Source organism: Penaeus japonicus, unplaced genomic scaffold (assembly GCF_977035675.1).
Source record: "Penaeus japonicus unplaced genomic scaffold, GWHDUDI00000001_assembly GWHDUDI00000018, whole genome shotgun sequence".
Taxonomy (NCBI): Eukaryota; Metazoa; Arthropoda; class Malacostraca; order Decapoda; family Penaeidae; genus Penaeus; species Penaeus japonicus.
Window position 1 is genome coordinate 16,595,953 of NW_028234420.1, and position 13,160 is coordinate 16,609,112.

General features: G+C 38.3%; 1 protein-coding gene across 2 annotated transcripts in view; it reads right to left on the reverse strand.

Annotated features, from left to right (window-relative positions):
* Positions 1-772: 772 nt before the first annotated feature.
* Positions 773-13,160, reverse strand: part of LOC122250505 (ribosomal protein S6 kinase delta-1) — a 14,290-nt gene continuing 1,902 nt past the window's right edge. The window contains exons 2-13 of one of the 2 annotated variants that reach the window (XM_043011964.2): positions 12,723-12,880; positions 12,158-12,269; positions 11,832-11,896; positions 10,582-11,492; positions 9,127-9,159; positions 6,546-6,658; positions 6,140-6,289; positions 5,415-5,542; positions 3,425-5,254; positions 2,229-2,490; positions 1,732-1,827; positions 773-1,020 (exon numbers count right to left, since the gene is read on the reverse strand). In XM_043011964.2, the coding sequence (XP_042867898.1) occupies positions 919-1,020; positions 1,732-1,827; positions 2,229-2,490; positions 3,425-5,254; positions 5,415-5,542; positions 6,140-6,289; positions 6,546-6,658; positions 9,127-9,159; positions 10,582-11,492; positions 11,832-11,896; positions 12,158-12,269; positions 12,723-12,880 (3,960 nt within the window). In that variant the 3' untranslated portion in view covers positions 773-918. The remainder of the gene's footprint in view (positions 1,021-1,731; positions 1,828-2,228; positions 2,491-3,424; positions 5,255-5,414; positions 5,543-6,139; positions 6,290-6,545; positions 6,659-9,126; positions 9,160-10,581; positions 11,493-11,831; positions 11,897-12,157; positions 12,270-12,722; positions 12,881-13,160) is intronic. The other variant, XM_043011965.2, reaches the window with a different exon arrangement.

The window sequence follows — 13,160 nt, forward strand, 5'->3', positions numbered from 1 at the left end:
TAGTGATTAATTTGCCTTTGTGTTAAAATCACCTTAGTGTCACAGACAATGGATGGCAGATCTACCAGCCCATAAGAAAGAACAAACTGCATGTTTTATCAGGTTATTGTAACAAACTCTTGATAATTATAAACCAATCTTACGAAGTTGTTAATTTTCTGGAAATTTGTTCACTGCATCTTCTTTCTTCTTCAAGAACATATGCTAAAAAAAATTGCTTTGCTGTCATAACTGCACTCCAAACGCATACAGCCATTAACAGTAATACATAATTCTTTAAAATACATTTCATTCACATTCCATCAGTGGACTTTGATCAAGAAAGAAGCATTTCACAACATACTAGAGTCAGTGAAGATTCAACCAGGAGGACTACCATGAAAGGATATCGGCAGTTCTTAAAATGTAAATTGTGTTGAATTAGGTGACACGTTACTCTGTGACTACCAGTACATAATACCAAGGGGTTATGTGTGCATGAGCATAAGTAATGTTAGTATTTGTTTCTTATAATTTGAGCTCCTCCTGAAAACTGGATTTTCTTACCTTTATTTACCCACTAAATCCTTACCCCGTACCCTATATGCTTCACATATTTTATATTTGTCTCGTGTGTGTGTGTGTGTGTGTGTGTGTGTGTGTGCATGTGCGTGTGTGTGTGCGTGTGCGTGTGCGTGTGCGTGTGCGTGTGCGTGTGCGTGTGCGTGTGCGTGTGCGTGTGCGTGTGTGAGTGTGCACGCACATACGCATGTACGTGTAAGACTGAGACATAATAATTGTATACAATAAAAATAAAAATAAAAAGTATAAATAAAAGATATCAAAAGTCTTGAGCTGCTTCCACCTTCTTTGGCATCCTGACAAACCACTATTTTCCCTCTCCAGTTAAAACCTCCGCTGTCCAATATCACAGATCTGCTACGATGTCCACTGGATGCCCGTGAAAAAGGGATGGTCCTTTATCTCCTGTGCCCCAGCTGCCCCCCCTCCCAGACGCTCTGTTGGGTGGGCACACAAGAGCTGTTGGAAGATGGAAGAATCAGGGGTGAATTTGGTGTTGTTTGGTGGTGTGGTTAGATGGTGTCATCCAGTAGAGTGGTTTGATGTTGTCACTTGGTGGAGTGGTCAGATGGTTTCACTTGGTGGAGTGGTTAGATGATGCCAATTGTTGAGTGGTTAGATGTTGTTTGGTGGAATGGTTAGATAGTGTTTGGTGGAATGGCTTGATGTTGTCACTTGGTGGAGTGGTTAATTTGGTGGAGTGGTTAGATGTTGTTTGGTGGAGTGTTTGATGTTGCCATTTGGTGAAGTGTTTAGATGGTGTTGTTTGGTTGAGTGATTAGATGGTATTGTTTGGTGTTGTGGCTAGTTAGTGTGGTTTGGACTTCAATTTGTGACATCCCTTTTTAGGATGTACTTTTCACATGGTTAATGTCTGATTACTGGGTATTATGTAATAATCTGATTTGCCTGGCAGTACAAAAATACCAATATATATATATTTTCATACATGAGAAGTTTCAGTAACAATAAGCATCTGGAAGCAACTTGATGATTATTCTAGCATACTTAAATCATATTTTAAATACAAAGAAAACAGTCATCAGAATTATCATAATTGAACTGCCAGTGAGTTACAACATAACACATAGCAGTTAAATATGATACACTATAGTCCTAGCCTATAAAGTACTCTAAAATTCTGTTACTATAGAGGTAATTTTCTCTTACTTGAGAGAGAAGGGATGCAGCCTCTGGAGACAGATGAGATGGCATCAGGAGTTCTGTGTGTGATGTAATGCCTGCAGGGTGGGCGGCTGATACACTCTGTCAGGCGAAAGAGTATCCATGCATGTTAATTTCACTACATGTGTAAATGAGTCTTATCCACATTTCCTTTCATCTGCAAACTAAATGAATAAACCCTTAATGCCAGATGACATCATAAGATGTTCTCATAATGGCTTGCTGGTCTTCCAGTCAGGTGATGTGAACGTCTCACCATGGCTTTGCCTGGCTTACATGCCGGGTGATTGGTCATGTAGCGGCTGCCTCAGCCTACAAATAGTCTGGAGAACTGGGCCCATGCACTATGAAATTCTCAAGAGAGATGATCAGGTGCATCCAAATCCCATATCCAATGGGTTAACAATTGATTTAATGAAAATCATAATATGCAAAATCTTTGTATCACAAAGGGACACAACACAAACTCTACATGAACAGACCTGCCCAGTTAACATGTGGTACATAAGGGCCCCAACAGACCACCAGTCAGCAGCAGTTGAGGGATGTCCAAGTGGAGATTCGAGTTCTGGTGCCAAATAACCCCTCCACCTCCCTGTGCCAACCTCTCCACCGTTATGGTCATTGTAGTAGCTCCAGCTCTTGCTGCCTCGCACTACGTGTTCCACTGAGGACCATCTGCTTTCATAAGTTACCAAGATGCTGCCACCTTCATCTAGCAGAACGTTGTCTGGGTTGAAGTCCCTGTATTTATGAAATTTAGGTGAATGAGAGAAAGAAGGAGGGGAGAGAGGAGAAGAGAGGAGAGGTAAGGAGAGAAGAAGAGAGAGAGAAAGAGAGAGATACATTACCTTTCCCATAGTTTGGTTTTATTATTAACATATTCATCTGAATGTCTGTTGTCTCTGGTACTTTAAATGTACAATCTCAGAAAAGATTTTTAATATGCTCAATTGCTTTCCTTGTTTCACAAAGATACCTCCTACTCTAATCTAGAAGCCTAGAATTATGATATATAAAGATGTAAAGAGCATGTAACACATTACATATTAACCCAATAACAGATTACATCTCATATTTTCTCCAGATTTCAAGTAGCATATGGGTATTATGCAGACATTTTCATCACAAATTTCAAATTCTTTCACAGCAAAAATTCATAGTTGGACACAATTTCATGTATAGTATTTGTGCATTCTGAGAATAAACAAAAGTAATTGTCTATGCCAATAGGGATTGTCTTTTGATTTTCTTGCTCTAATCAAATATTAAATGGCTTTGCAAACCTGATGTAAAATAGTTTTTACAAACTGAAGCAACTTTGAAAAGAATGAAAAGTCTCCTATGTAGTTAAGAGATGCATTATTTCAGTGAATATTTTAACTATTAGCATTACATTGGTTTCTTCAATAAAGACCCAATCTAGTATCATGAAGCGAGTGAGGGCATCAATAATGAGCAACACCTGACTAATGCTGATTTGTAATCCTAACATCAGCTTCAATCTTTATCCCTGAACGTCTTAAAAAAAAAATAAATAAATAAAAAAAAAAAAAATAAAAATAAAAAACACAACACAACACTGAAAAATATTAAACAACAACTTGCCTTGTTCCAAGTAAATCAAGACAGATATCAATATCACATCAAACTGAAAATACTATGATGTCTTACTCACCCCCATATTATACCAAGATGGTGTAATGCTGCTATGGCTGTGATCACCTGTGAAGACCACACCTTTACGATTCCTTCTGGCAGTTTGGGATGGTTGTCATCCCTTCGCTTTGCAGAATGTTTTTCAAGGAGCGCAGCCAGCGAACTCTCTTTAGGAACATCACAGCTGTTAGTTAATAAACTTTCTTCCAAGCTCTTAGAATTGTCTGGACACACGTCCTCTTGGACTGACTGAGAATGAATGCTACCATTGTTCAACGACTGTTGCACATTGCTACTATTACTGCTAAACCCAGTGCATACTTGGACTGGTTGAGATTTCACAGAGTCCACGGGTCTATCAACTTCGTCTACAACACCTGTATTCTTTCTGTCACACTTTGGTATACATCCATTTTCACTTATAAGATTAATGGAACCTTCCTCAACTTTTGACTTATTATTTTTGTCTATATGATTATGTGGTTTGCATTTTGACTGGCTATGAAGCTGTGATGAGTCCTGCACAGGCGTGGCAAATGAATTATGCTCAACACTTTTGGGCTCAATTTCACCCCTTGGGACACAACTCTTGCCATTGTGGGGGAGGTCCAACTCTGTGCTCACGCTGTCGTATGGAAGCTCCGAGTGTTCTACTGAGGTGCTATCATCAGAATCGTTGAATGTGGCAACACTCTGATTTTTACTCTGTTGCAAAGTATGATCAACATTTTGAAGTAATTGTTTTGAGTTTCTAATAAGGTCTTCAATGTCCAGTGATGCCAGTTCAGAATCTTCCCTCTTTGTCCAGGAGAATGAGGGGAGAGTTATGCTATTGAAGGATGTATCTGTAATGCTGATGTCTTCCCTTTCCTCCTCAACATGCAACTGGTTGTCTGATGTTGTTGATGACTTTGTAATTGCTGAATCTACAGGTAATACTTCATCTCCGTTCTTTAATGACTGGCTCACAGATGATCCATTTCCATCAATGTCTTGTTCTACACCTGTTCCATCTGAGCAACTTACAAAGACATCATTGCTAGAACGTCCATTAATGCTGCTTGAGTAGCCATCTTGTTGAGATTTTTCACCACCATCGAGAGCATCATCATTACTCTCTTTGGAATCATCTGTGACTTTTGCCTCCAGCAGTGGCAAAGGATCTGGCTGGAGGTTCACATCATTCACAGAAATTGAGCAACTAAAGTCTTCACTCACTCCAGAAAGGGTATCACTTCCAATGCTCCTGTTGTCTTCCCCATTAGAAACTTGCACTTTATTCTTCTGTTCCAAACTATGGGCTAAATACGGTTCCTTGCCTTTCAACACCTGATCATTGCCCAGAGCTCTCTCACTCATTACTGCAACATCACCTGCATATCCTGAAACCTGCACAATAGCCCCAGTGCTACTCGACTTGTGCACCGTGTGCGGGATGGTATTTGTGGTCTGTCCTACCGGAGGGATGACCATAGACGTAGAGGACGGGAGGCTATGGGTGTATTCCGAAAAAATCTGAAGGTAGCTGTCGGGAAGGCATGAGGAAGAAGCCTCGGAGCAGTCAGAGCTCCCGCCAAAAGAGTTCAAGTCTGGGACGGTGAGGAAGTTGTTGGTGGACGGTGTTCCTTGATTACAGGACAAGTTTGGAGAGGGTACAGGGGGTACATGGGAAGCTGTAGATGAAGTTTCACACAAGGACAGAGCCTCACTGACGTAACCATCACATTCAGAAGTCTCAGTCAACAAGCGTCGGCCTGTATATACACTGCTTGTGGTGTTTAAGGCTGTGCTTATCTTTGGATATTCATCCATGACATACTTTCTTATGTGACTCCATAACTTTCCACCACTGCCGGATGAAAGTAATAAATAAAAATGAAAATAACGTACAAATCCCAACTTGTTATCTAATAAATTTCTTTCAGTATGATCAAAAACAACATATAATCCAAATATTCATGTCCACATCAATGATATTCCACATTCATGAAAGTGAACAAACTCCTTACCTGATAAATTTCAGCACAAGGTATATAGCACCTTCAGTTTCATGATATCGGACAATTGGCACCATAAAAGCAATGTCATGTGGTACAACAGTCTTCATGCCACTTCCAACCCCACTCTTCACAAGAACCTGCAGGCATTATATGTGATTCAAAATCTGGAACTTGTATCTACAGTCAAAGCCATCTCTCTCTCAGCTATTCATCACCTTTGTCCCATCAATAACCAATTAGAGAGCACTAACAAGGGAACTTGAGAAGGCAGTCTTGTGGTATTATGTGCATGACCGAGGTTAACTGTCAGTTTAATTGTACCAATATACATATTCATTGTGACCTGTGTCCCACATGCAGTGTACATGTACAGTGCAAGAAAAAGGGTTGATAAATCATGTGCTCAGCTATGTTGAGATTTACTAATAGTCGCCTCAGTTTGACCATTATTAGACATGCTACTCCCTGAACTAGTAAGGTCAAACATGTGGGACACAGGTCACTCATCAGGACCTCATTAAGGGTGTTCCACCCAAATTCAAAATTGAAAAAAACCCTACTTTCCCCTAAGGAAAAACCTATGGGTATATATAGCAATACCAAAATTCAAACTACAAAAACAAAACAAATCTCTACTGCCTGGCATTTATAATCCTCCATACTAATTCCAAAATCTCTCTCTTAAAAATAAGAGGCAAAGCAGCCATATAAGACCATGTATAAAACCACTTTACCTTTATTGCCACAGTGTCTCCATTACTAGTGTCTGTGGCAATGATAACGGATCCAGCCGAGCCAGCCACTCTGTAACGCCACAGTTCTGTTGCCGGGCATTTAAGACCTGTTTCACCACTGTTGTTGAGCTCTGCAGGAGGATCTTGCCCCTGGAGAATAATCATCAATAAGAATTAATAATGATAATGATAATGTTAATAATAATAATAATAATAATAATAATAATAATAATAACAATAATGATAATAATATATAAAATGCTGCCAGTTCTCAAACTAGAAAGGACACTTTTCTTTATAACTTGAGAACAACAATGAAAGCTGTGTGCTAACAGTATGATAATTCTTAACCAAAAACAAAAGCATGCACAAAAAGAGAACATCAAAGAACTGCACGGTAACATACCCGTCCTTTTTTCTTGTCTTTCCGTGTCAGTCTGGCCATCAGCTGCTCTGCCCGCTGCAGGTACTGGGCAGTTTTTCTTCGCACAGCTTCCCTTCTGTTCCCATCTCCATCTTCTGCAGAATTAGGATACATCTCTATTTTCTCCCCTCAAATGAATTAGGATATATTTCCCACTATACTACTGATACTTCTGTACCTTCTCTCGGACTCTTCTTTCCGGTACTAAATCTATGCTTCACTGACTGTGCACTTCCAGTTAGGTTTGTAATAGTTAAAATCATCCCTGCGAAATCAATGGCAAAACTAAAATAATCCTGCCAAACATTAATTCTAACAAAATCACAACAGAATATCAGGTGAATACAGACAACCTCCTAACAACACCGCTCAATGTATTTACTTTCATTAGATGAACTTGGAAAAAGAAAAGATGAACAGAGGTATTGAGTCAAAAGAAATGTGTAGATCACAGGTTAACATGAACAATCTTTTTGCATTCTGCGAACCTGGCTATTCAATGCTCTCAAATTTATCCATCTAGTATCTATCTTTTTATTCCCATTTTCAATTGCACCTATAACAGTTAAAAGATAGACTGTCATTTTAAGACAAGCAGCAAATGATGACAAAATGACAAAATGCATGAAAAGCAGTCATACAAAATGGAAAGAAGTAACCACAAGCAGAAGGGAGTATATAAAGATAAAAAGTACTTCATTCATCTTCTAATACAAAATGTTTCTAAAGAGAAACCTGACTTTCCTCCATTGTACAAATAAATGGAAGTGCATAGCCAAAACAGTAACCCACAGCATTAGTATTAAAAGAAATAAAAATACACTGCGTATATACATAAAATATTTGTGTGTGTTGTATCTGTGTGCATGTGTGTGTGTGTATGTGTGTGTGTGTGTATTTGTGTTTGTGTTTGTGTTTGTGTGTGTGTCTACGTGCATGTACAAGTGTGTGTCTACGTGTGTGTGTCAACGTGTGTACGTGTGCATATGCAGGTACATATACAGGTGCATGTACAGGTGTGTGTGCTTGTTTGTGCATGAGCCTGTATGATATGACTGAGTGCAAGAGGGTTTGAAACAACGATATAAGAGGGAAAGAGCGAGTGAATCTCCCAGAGGAAGTAGGAGTAGAGTGACTGGGTGGCTAAGAATAATTTAAAGACTAAGAATGTATATACAAAAATAGTCTGTGCAGTCAAGCATCTGACTTGCTTTCACAATAAAAATACCAAATAAAACAATGAAGATTTTAAACATTAATGTTAAACATTAAAAATATCAATAGGCAGGCAAAAAATAAAAAAATAAATAAGAAAAAAATAAGAAAAGAGAATCAGTGTCTAAATAACTAGATTAGGTCTTTAAATTACACATACAAACTAGCAATGAGATATGCAATTTTGAAAACCTGGTCTCATGCAAGAGTGCATAAAAAAGTGTAAGCCACACTTATCACACCAAAAATGTTGCAGTGCACATGCATGCACGAACACACACACACACACACACACACACACACACACACACACACACACACACACACACACACACTCACACTCACACTCACACTCACACTCACACACACACACACACACACACACACACACACACACTCACACTCACACTCACTCACACTCACACTCACACTCACACACACACACACACACACACTCACACACACACACACACACACACTCACACTCACACTCACACTCACACTCACACTCACACTCACACTCACACTCACACACACTCACACTCACACTCACACTCACACTCACACACACACACACACACACACACACACACACACACACACACACACACACACACACACACACACACACACACATACACACACACACACTGATATAGGTAACCAATTCTTCACATAGCTGAAGAAATCATACCCAATCTAGCCAAGTTTTCATGTCCAACTGTCATCATATATGACAAAGCTACTCATCTATATCATAATGTTAAAACAACCTATACTGCAAAAAGGAAAAGAAGAAGAAAATAAATAAGTAAAGAATATTTTCAACACTTACTGTATGCACTATTTTGTCACCAGTTATAATCCATCCCTTCTTCTGCTTAAATAACTTTTATAATCCTCCATACTAATTCCAAAATTAATTGAACTTTCCATCTCTTTGTAATTGCTATAGCCTGACTATGTAGTATGAATAGATAACATGGAGATATAATTTCATTATCAAAAACCATATTTGTATAGGTTTATACAAGATTTAAAAATGACTATGAATAATAGTATTTACACACAGTCAAAATTCCCAACCCTTCGTATAAAATTAAAAAATAATAATCATTAACAGAGAAGGATAAGAAGAAAAAAAAAAAAAAAAAAATAAAAAAAAAAAAAAAAAATAATAATAATCAAAGAAGGACAGGAACTCCTATAAATCTAATCTCATGCAACAACTATAATCAGTAAACTACCCCACCAAGCTCTACCTACTAAACAAGAAAACAAAACAAAAAAACTCATTCAAGAAAGCCAAATTAGGTGTGAACAATGACAACGACAGCGACAAGTTTACCTCCTTTTTTTCCTTGCTCCTCGTGTGGACTAGCTGCACGACAGGTATAGAAACTGGGTTTACTCAGATTGATGTTAGCATACAGAGGATACAGACACATTTGTGTTCACCAGCCATTCAAAAAAGTAGCTTTTGAAGGCCAGTTGTTGATTAAAGGATGGGTTTTTACCTGAGAATTTAATCAACGTAATGGGATTTTATTCATGTGATACTCAGATTATGTAACTGATCTACTATATGGACTACATCTTACATAGATAATAAACATTTTTCTCTTCTTTAGTCTAGCAGCAGGATCAGCATACCAATCAGTCTCAGTCCCTAAACCCTAATGTTAGATGATGCCTCAGATTTTATATTGATATATGTCAAACCCTAGTTGATGTTTTCAATATTTCAAAGACTGACAATCATGCCAGGCCTTTTACAACAGAATAATATTCAGTGATACTGCACAAGGTATTGCTATGCTACTCTAGTTTCCTGTATGCCTAGTGATCCTCAATTTGCCCTACTTTTCTTATATCTTCCTATCACATTTTCTCCTCTCCCTCATTATACTGCAGAGCTTAAGTGCTACAATTTGGCCAGTTACATAAATCAAAGTGAGGGCAGAGAGGCACAAATTCTGGGGTGGAAAAAAGAAGAGAGAAGTAAAGAAAAAAAGGGGGAAGGTAGGTTCTCCATTAATGACTTTCACTTACATTACAGATAAGACAAACTCAAGCTGAACTTCTGAATAATGTTGCTGTTATCACAAGGTCCTTTAAGCTCCCCATTTCCTTGCATATTTTGCTTTTCATTTTGACCGCTGTACCTGGTCGGTCATACACAGTCTATGTATACAGAGGTTAGTGGCAAGCAGTTTAATGTTCATTTCAAAACATTCTGGGCATTATGGAATACAAGGAACACAACATGAAACATTTATTCATCTCATCTTCTGGTGACTCATGCAAACAGCAGTGATCACAAGTGGAGTTGAAAGTCATGACTGATAAACTCACAACAGAGAACAGCTACTAAGGGGTTTGATTTCCTTTGTCTTTGTGAAAGAGGATCAAATGTAACAAGTATTATATTCTTTAATCTTGTGTGTTTGTTGGAAAGAATGAGTGAGGTTAGAGATGTATAATAGCTTGAAAAGAAATACCACATATATGGAGAAGAGTTACCTGCATATAGGAATACCAAAAAGATTTGGCAAAACCAATACAGGCCCTTGCTTTTCCTTTTTTGACACTTATTTTGAGTAAATATGAAAAATAGGTAGTGTGCAATTCAATACCTTATTATTCAATGAAAAAATGGCAGTCAAAATAATAATAATAATAATAAAAAAATAACAACTTGACAAAAGTTTATTTTTGACTTGACTTGTTCCACATCTGATACTCATAAATGACAAACATATATCAATCTTATGCTCAGCTAAATCCTGAATTGAATACTAACCTTGCACTCCCTGTAGAAGTGTTCCAACTCCTTCTTTGTACATATTGAGGGCCTGTTTATACTCCTTCTGCTGCTCATACTGCTGTGCTTGTGAAATCTGCTCTGCAGCAACAAATATATACTGGGCTTTGGCAACATCTTCTGGGGTAGGAATCTTGGCTTTTGGAATGACTGGAGTCACTGTTTTGGTTAATGGTGTGAGTGGAGTAAGTGGTACAGAATTCTTTCTGGATGTGATGTTCACAGGTCTGGTGACATCTAGGGGTGGCAGTGAGTGCCCCGTTTCCTTTCTTGGTGCAGGATATATATCTGCAGGATACTCACACAGGCCTTCTTGTGCATCCAGTTCTGGATAGGGCTTCTGGTGTTGTTTGGGGGAATTATGCACTGGGTTCTCATAAACACAAAAAGGCTGTGAAGATATGCTTGATAGAGATGAGGTAGATGGGTGCCTTTCTCCCTGCCCTGGCATATGTTCCGTCCCACTCTTACCCATGCTCGGAAAGCTAAAGACACTGTCCTCAGCACTGGCTGCAGTCCAATGGTGGTCGGAAATTCCTCTTGGGCTTTCTTCAGTTGGTCTATTTGGCACTATATTTTTGTGATTTTGAATGATGTTGCTTCCCTCCGAGTCCTTTCTCTTGATCGTGCCATTTGTGGTGATTGGGCTGGGCGCCTCAGCAAGAGAGCTTGTTCTGGGGTCAGAGCTTTGTGCAGCACCTTCTTTTATCCTGTCTGTTGCAACATCAAACACTGGGAACACGGGAGCATCAGGAAAAGAGCTAGCAACTGATGGAGAGTCTAAACTAGAGCACAGACTGAAGTCATCTTCCCCATCACTCAGCTGGGAATATAAGGAGGAGGACGCTTGTATGCCAAGAGTAGTAGCCAAAGCCTCTGACTCCTTTGATCTGATGTAGTTAGGAGAGAGAGATATGCAGTTAATATCAAGCATTTATATTTCACCAGTTAATTTTCTCAATGAATTTTATTACCAAACCATTCAACATAGTTCAATTGTTTTATTATTTAATCATTTATATGACAATCATCAGCTGTTGAAATTTGTGCTTATTTCCATGCAGAAGGTACTGACAAATTACTCTTTAAAATTACATTTAATATTATGCTATATTGGCTCAGTCTCCACTAAAGCACTCAAATTTTGTTATCATTGTTAAGTCTGAATTATGCTAATTCTAAATGCAATTATCATTTCACCAATCAACAAAATCCTTATCACTAATTACCTTCCCTTGGAATCCTTTCTTGTACTGGTGGCCACTTGGGATTTATGTGTACTACTTTCTTCATTCTGGAACATTAATTATCGTGAAATTCTCATAGAATATATTACCTGACTTAATCTGTGAGCTACAGGAAGTCATATACATAATTTAGATATCAAACAACATCAAAGTTTAGACGAACAGTGTGAACTGTTTGACACAGTTGGCTATATAATAAAACTATTTGTAAAATACAGAATTCCATAACCAAGAAGACTTTAAAAAGAAAGAGGCTTTCAGACCTGCAGAAACACTCTGCAAAGACATCTAAAATCCTGAACACTTACTTGGAAGAACTTTGTGAAGGCCTCAGAGGTGAAGAGGGGGTTGTGCTGCCCAATAAACTTTAAGAGACTCAAAGCTGCCAGTCTTCTTGTCTCTACCACATCTGCTTCGAACCTGTGTGATTGCAGATGCCATTCTTAAGATCATGTGAAAGGGATGAAGGAATGAAAAGATGTTTCTTATATGTAACTGATTAATAAAGGGGGCTACACTTGAGAAAAAGCACCATGTGAATGATAGCTGAAACATGTATAGCAGACAAGCCTTTCAAAAACTTACTTGGTTACCAGTTTTCTGGCTCTAACGGGCATCAGAGAAGAAAGAGATAAGACAGAGCAGACATGAATATTATTATTAACACATATACAATACCCTCTATGCAGAAACAAAATAGTATACCACATATATACACGCACATACATACATAACACTACAAATCTTTACACTGGCAATACATATCTAAGAACAAATTAAAATGCCAAAAAACAAAACAAATCATCTACAATAAAAGGCTATTGTAGAAACATAAAACAAAATTAATGATATCTCTCACAATTCATAAATTACCTATTGAGAATGGTTGCCCTTGGGAATGGTGGGAGTTGACCAGGGAGACTGAGTTTATGGTGGAGCTCCCCTATAGCTTTGTGCAGCCGTCTGAATTCAGAGTATCTGCGCCACACTACCACAGATGTTGATGCTTCTGGGCTACTTCGGAGGAATACCTTCAAATGATAAAAAGAGAAAGTTAGGACTATGCAGCTTAATCTAAAACAAATGATGACAAATATGATGATAATATTGATATTGATGCCCATAATGATAATAGTGATGATGATGTCTCATCTGATCATCATAGCTAAAAGTTTATGATAGTGGCCAGATTGCCTCTAGGCATATCAGCATTCATGAAAAAAGCATTAGGTATGATTTCACTGGCCCAGGGGTAGCAATTGGTGGTCACTGTCTGAGAAAGAGTCACCATATACAGTGGTATCCTACACA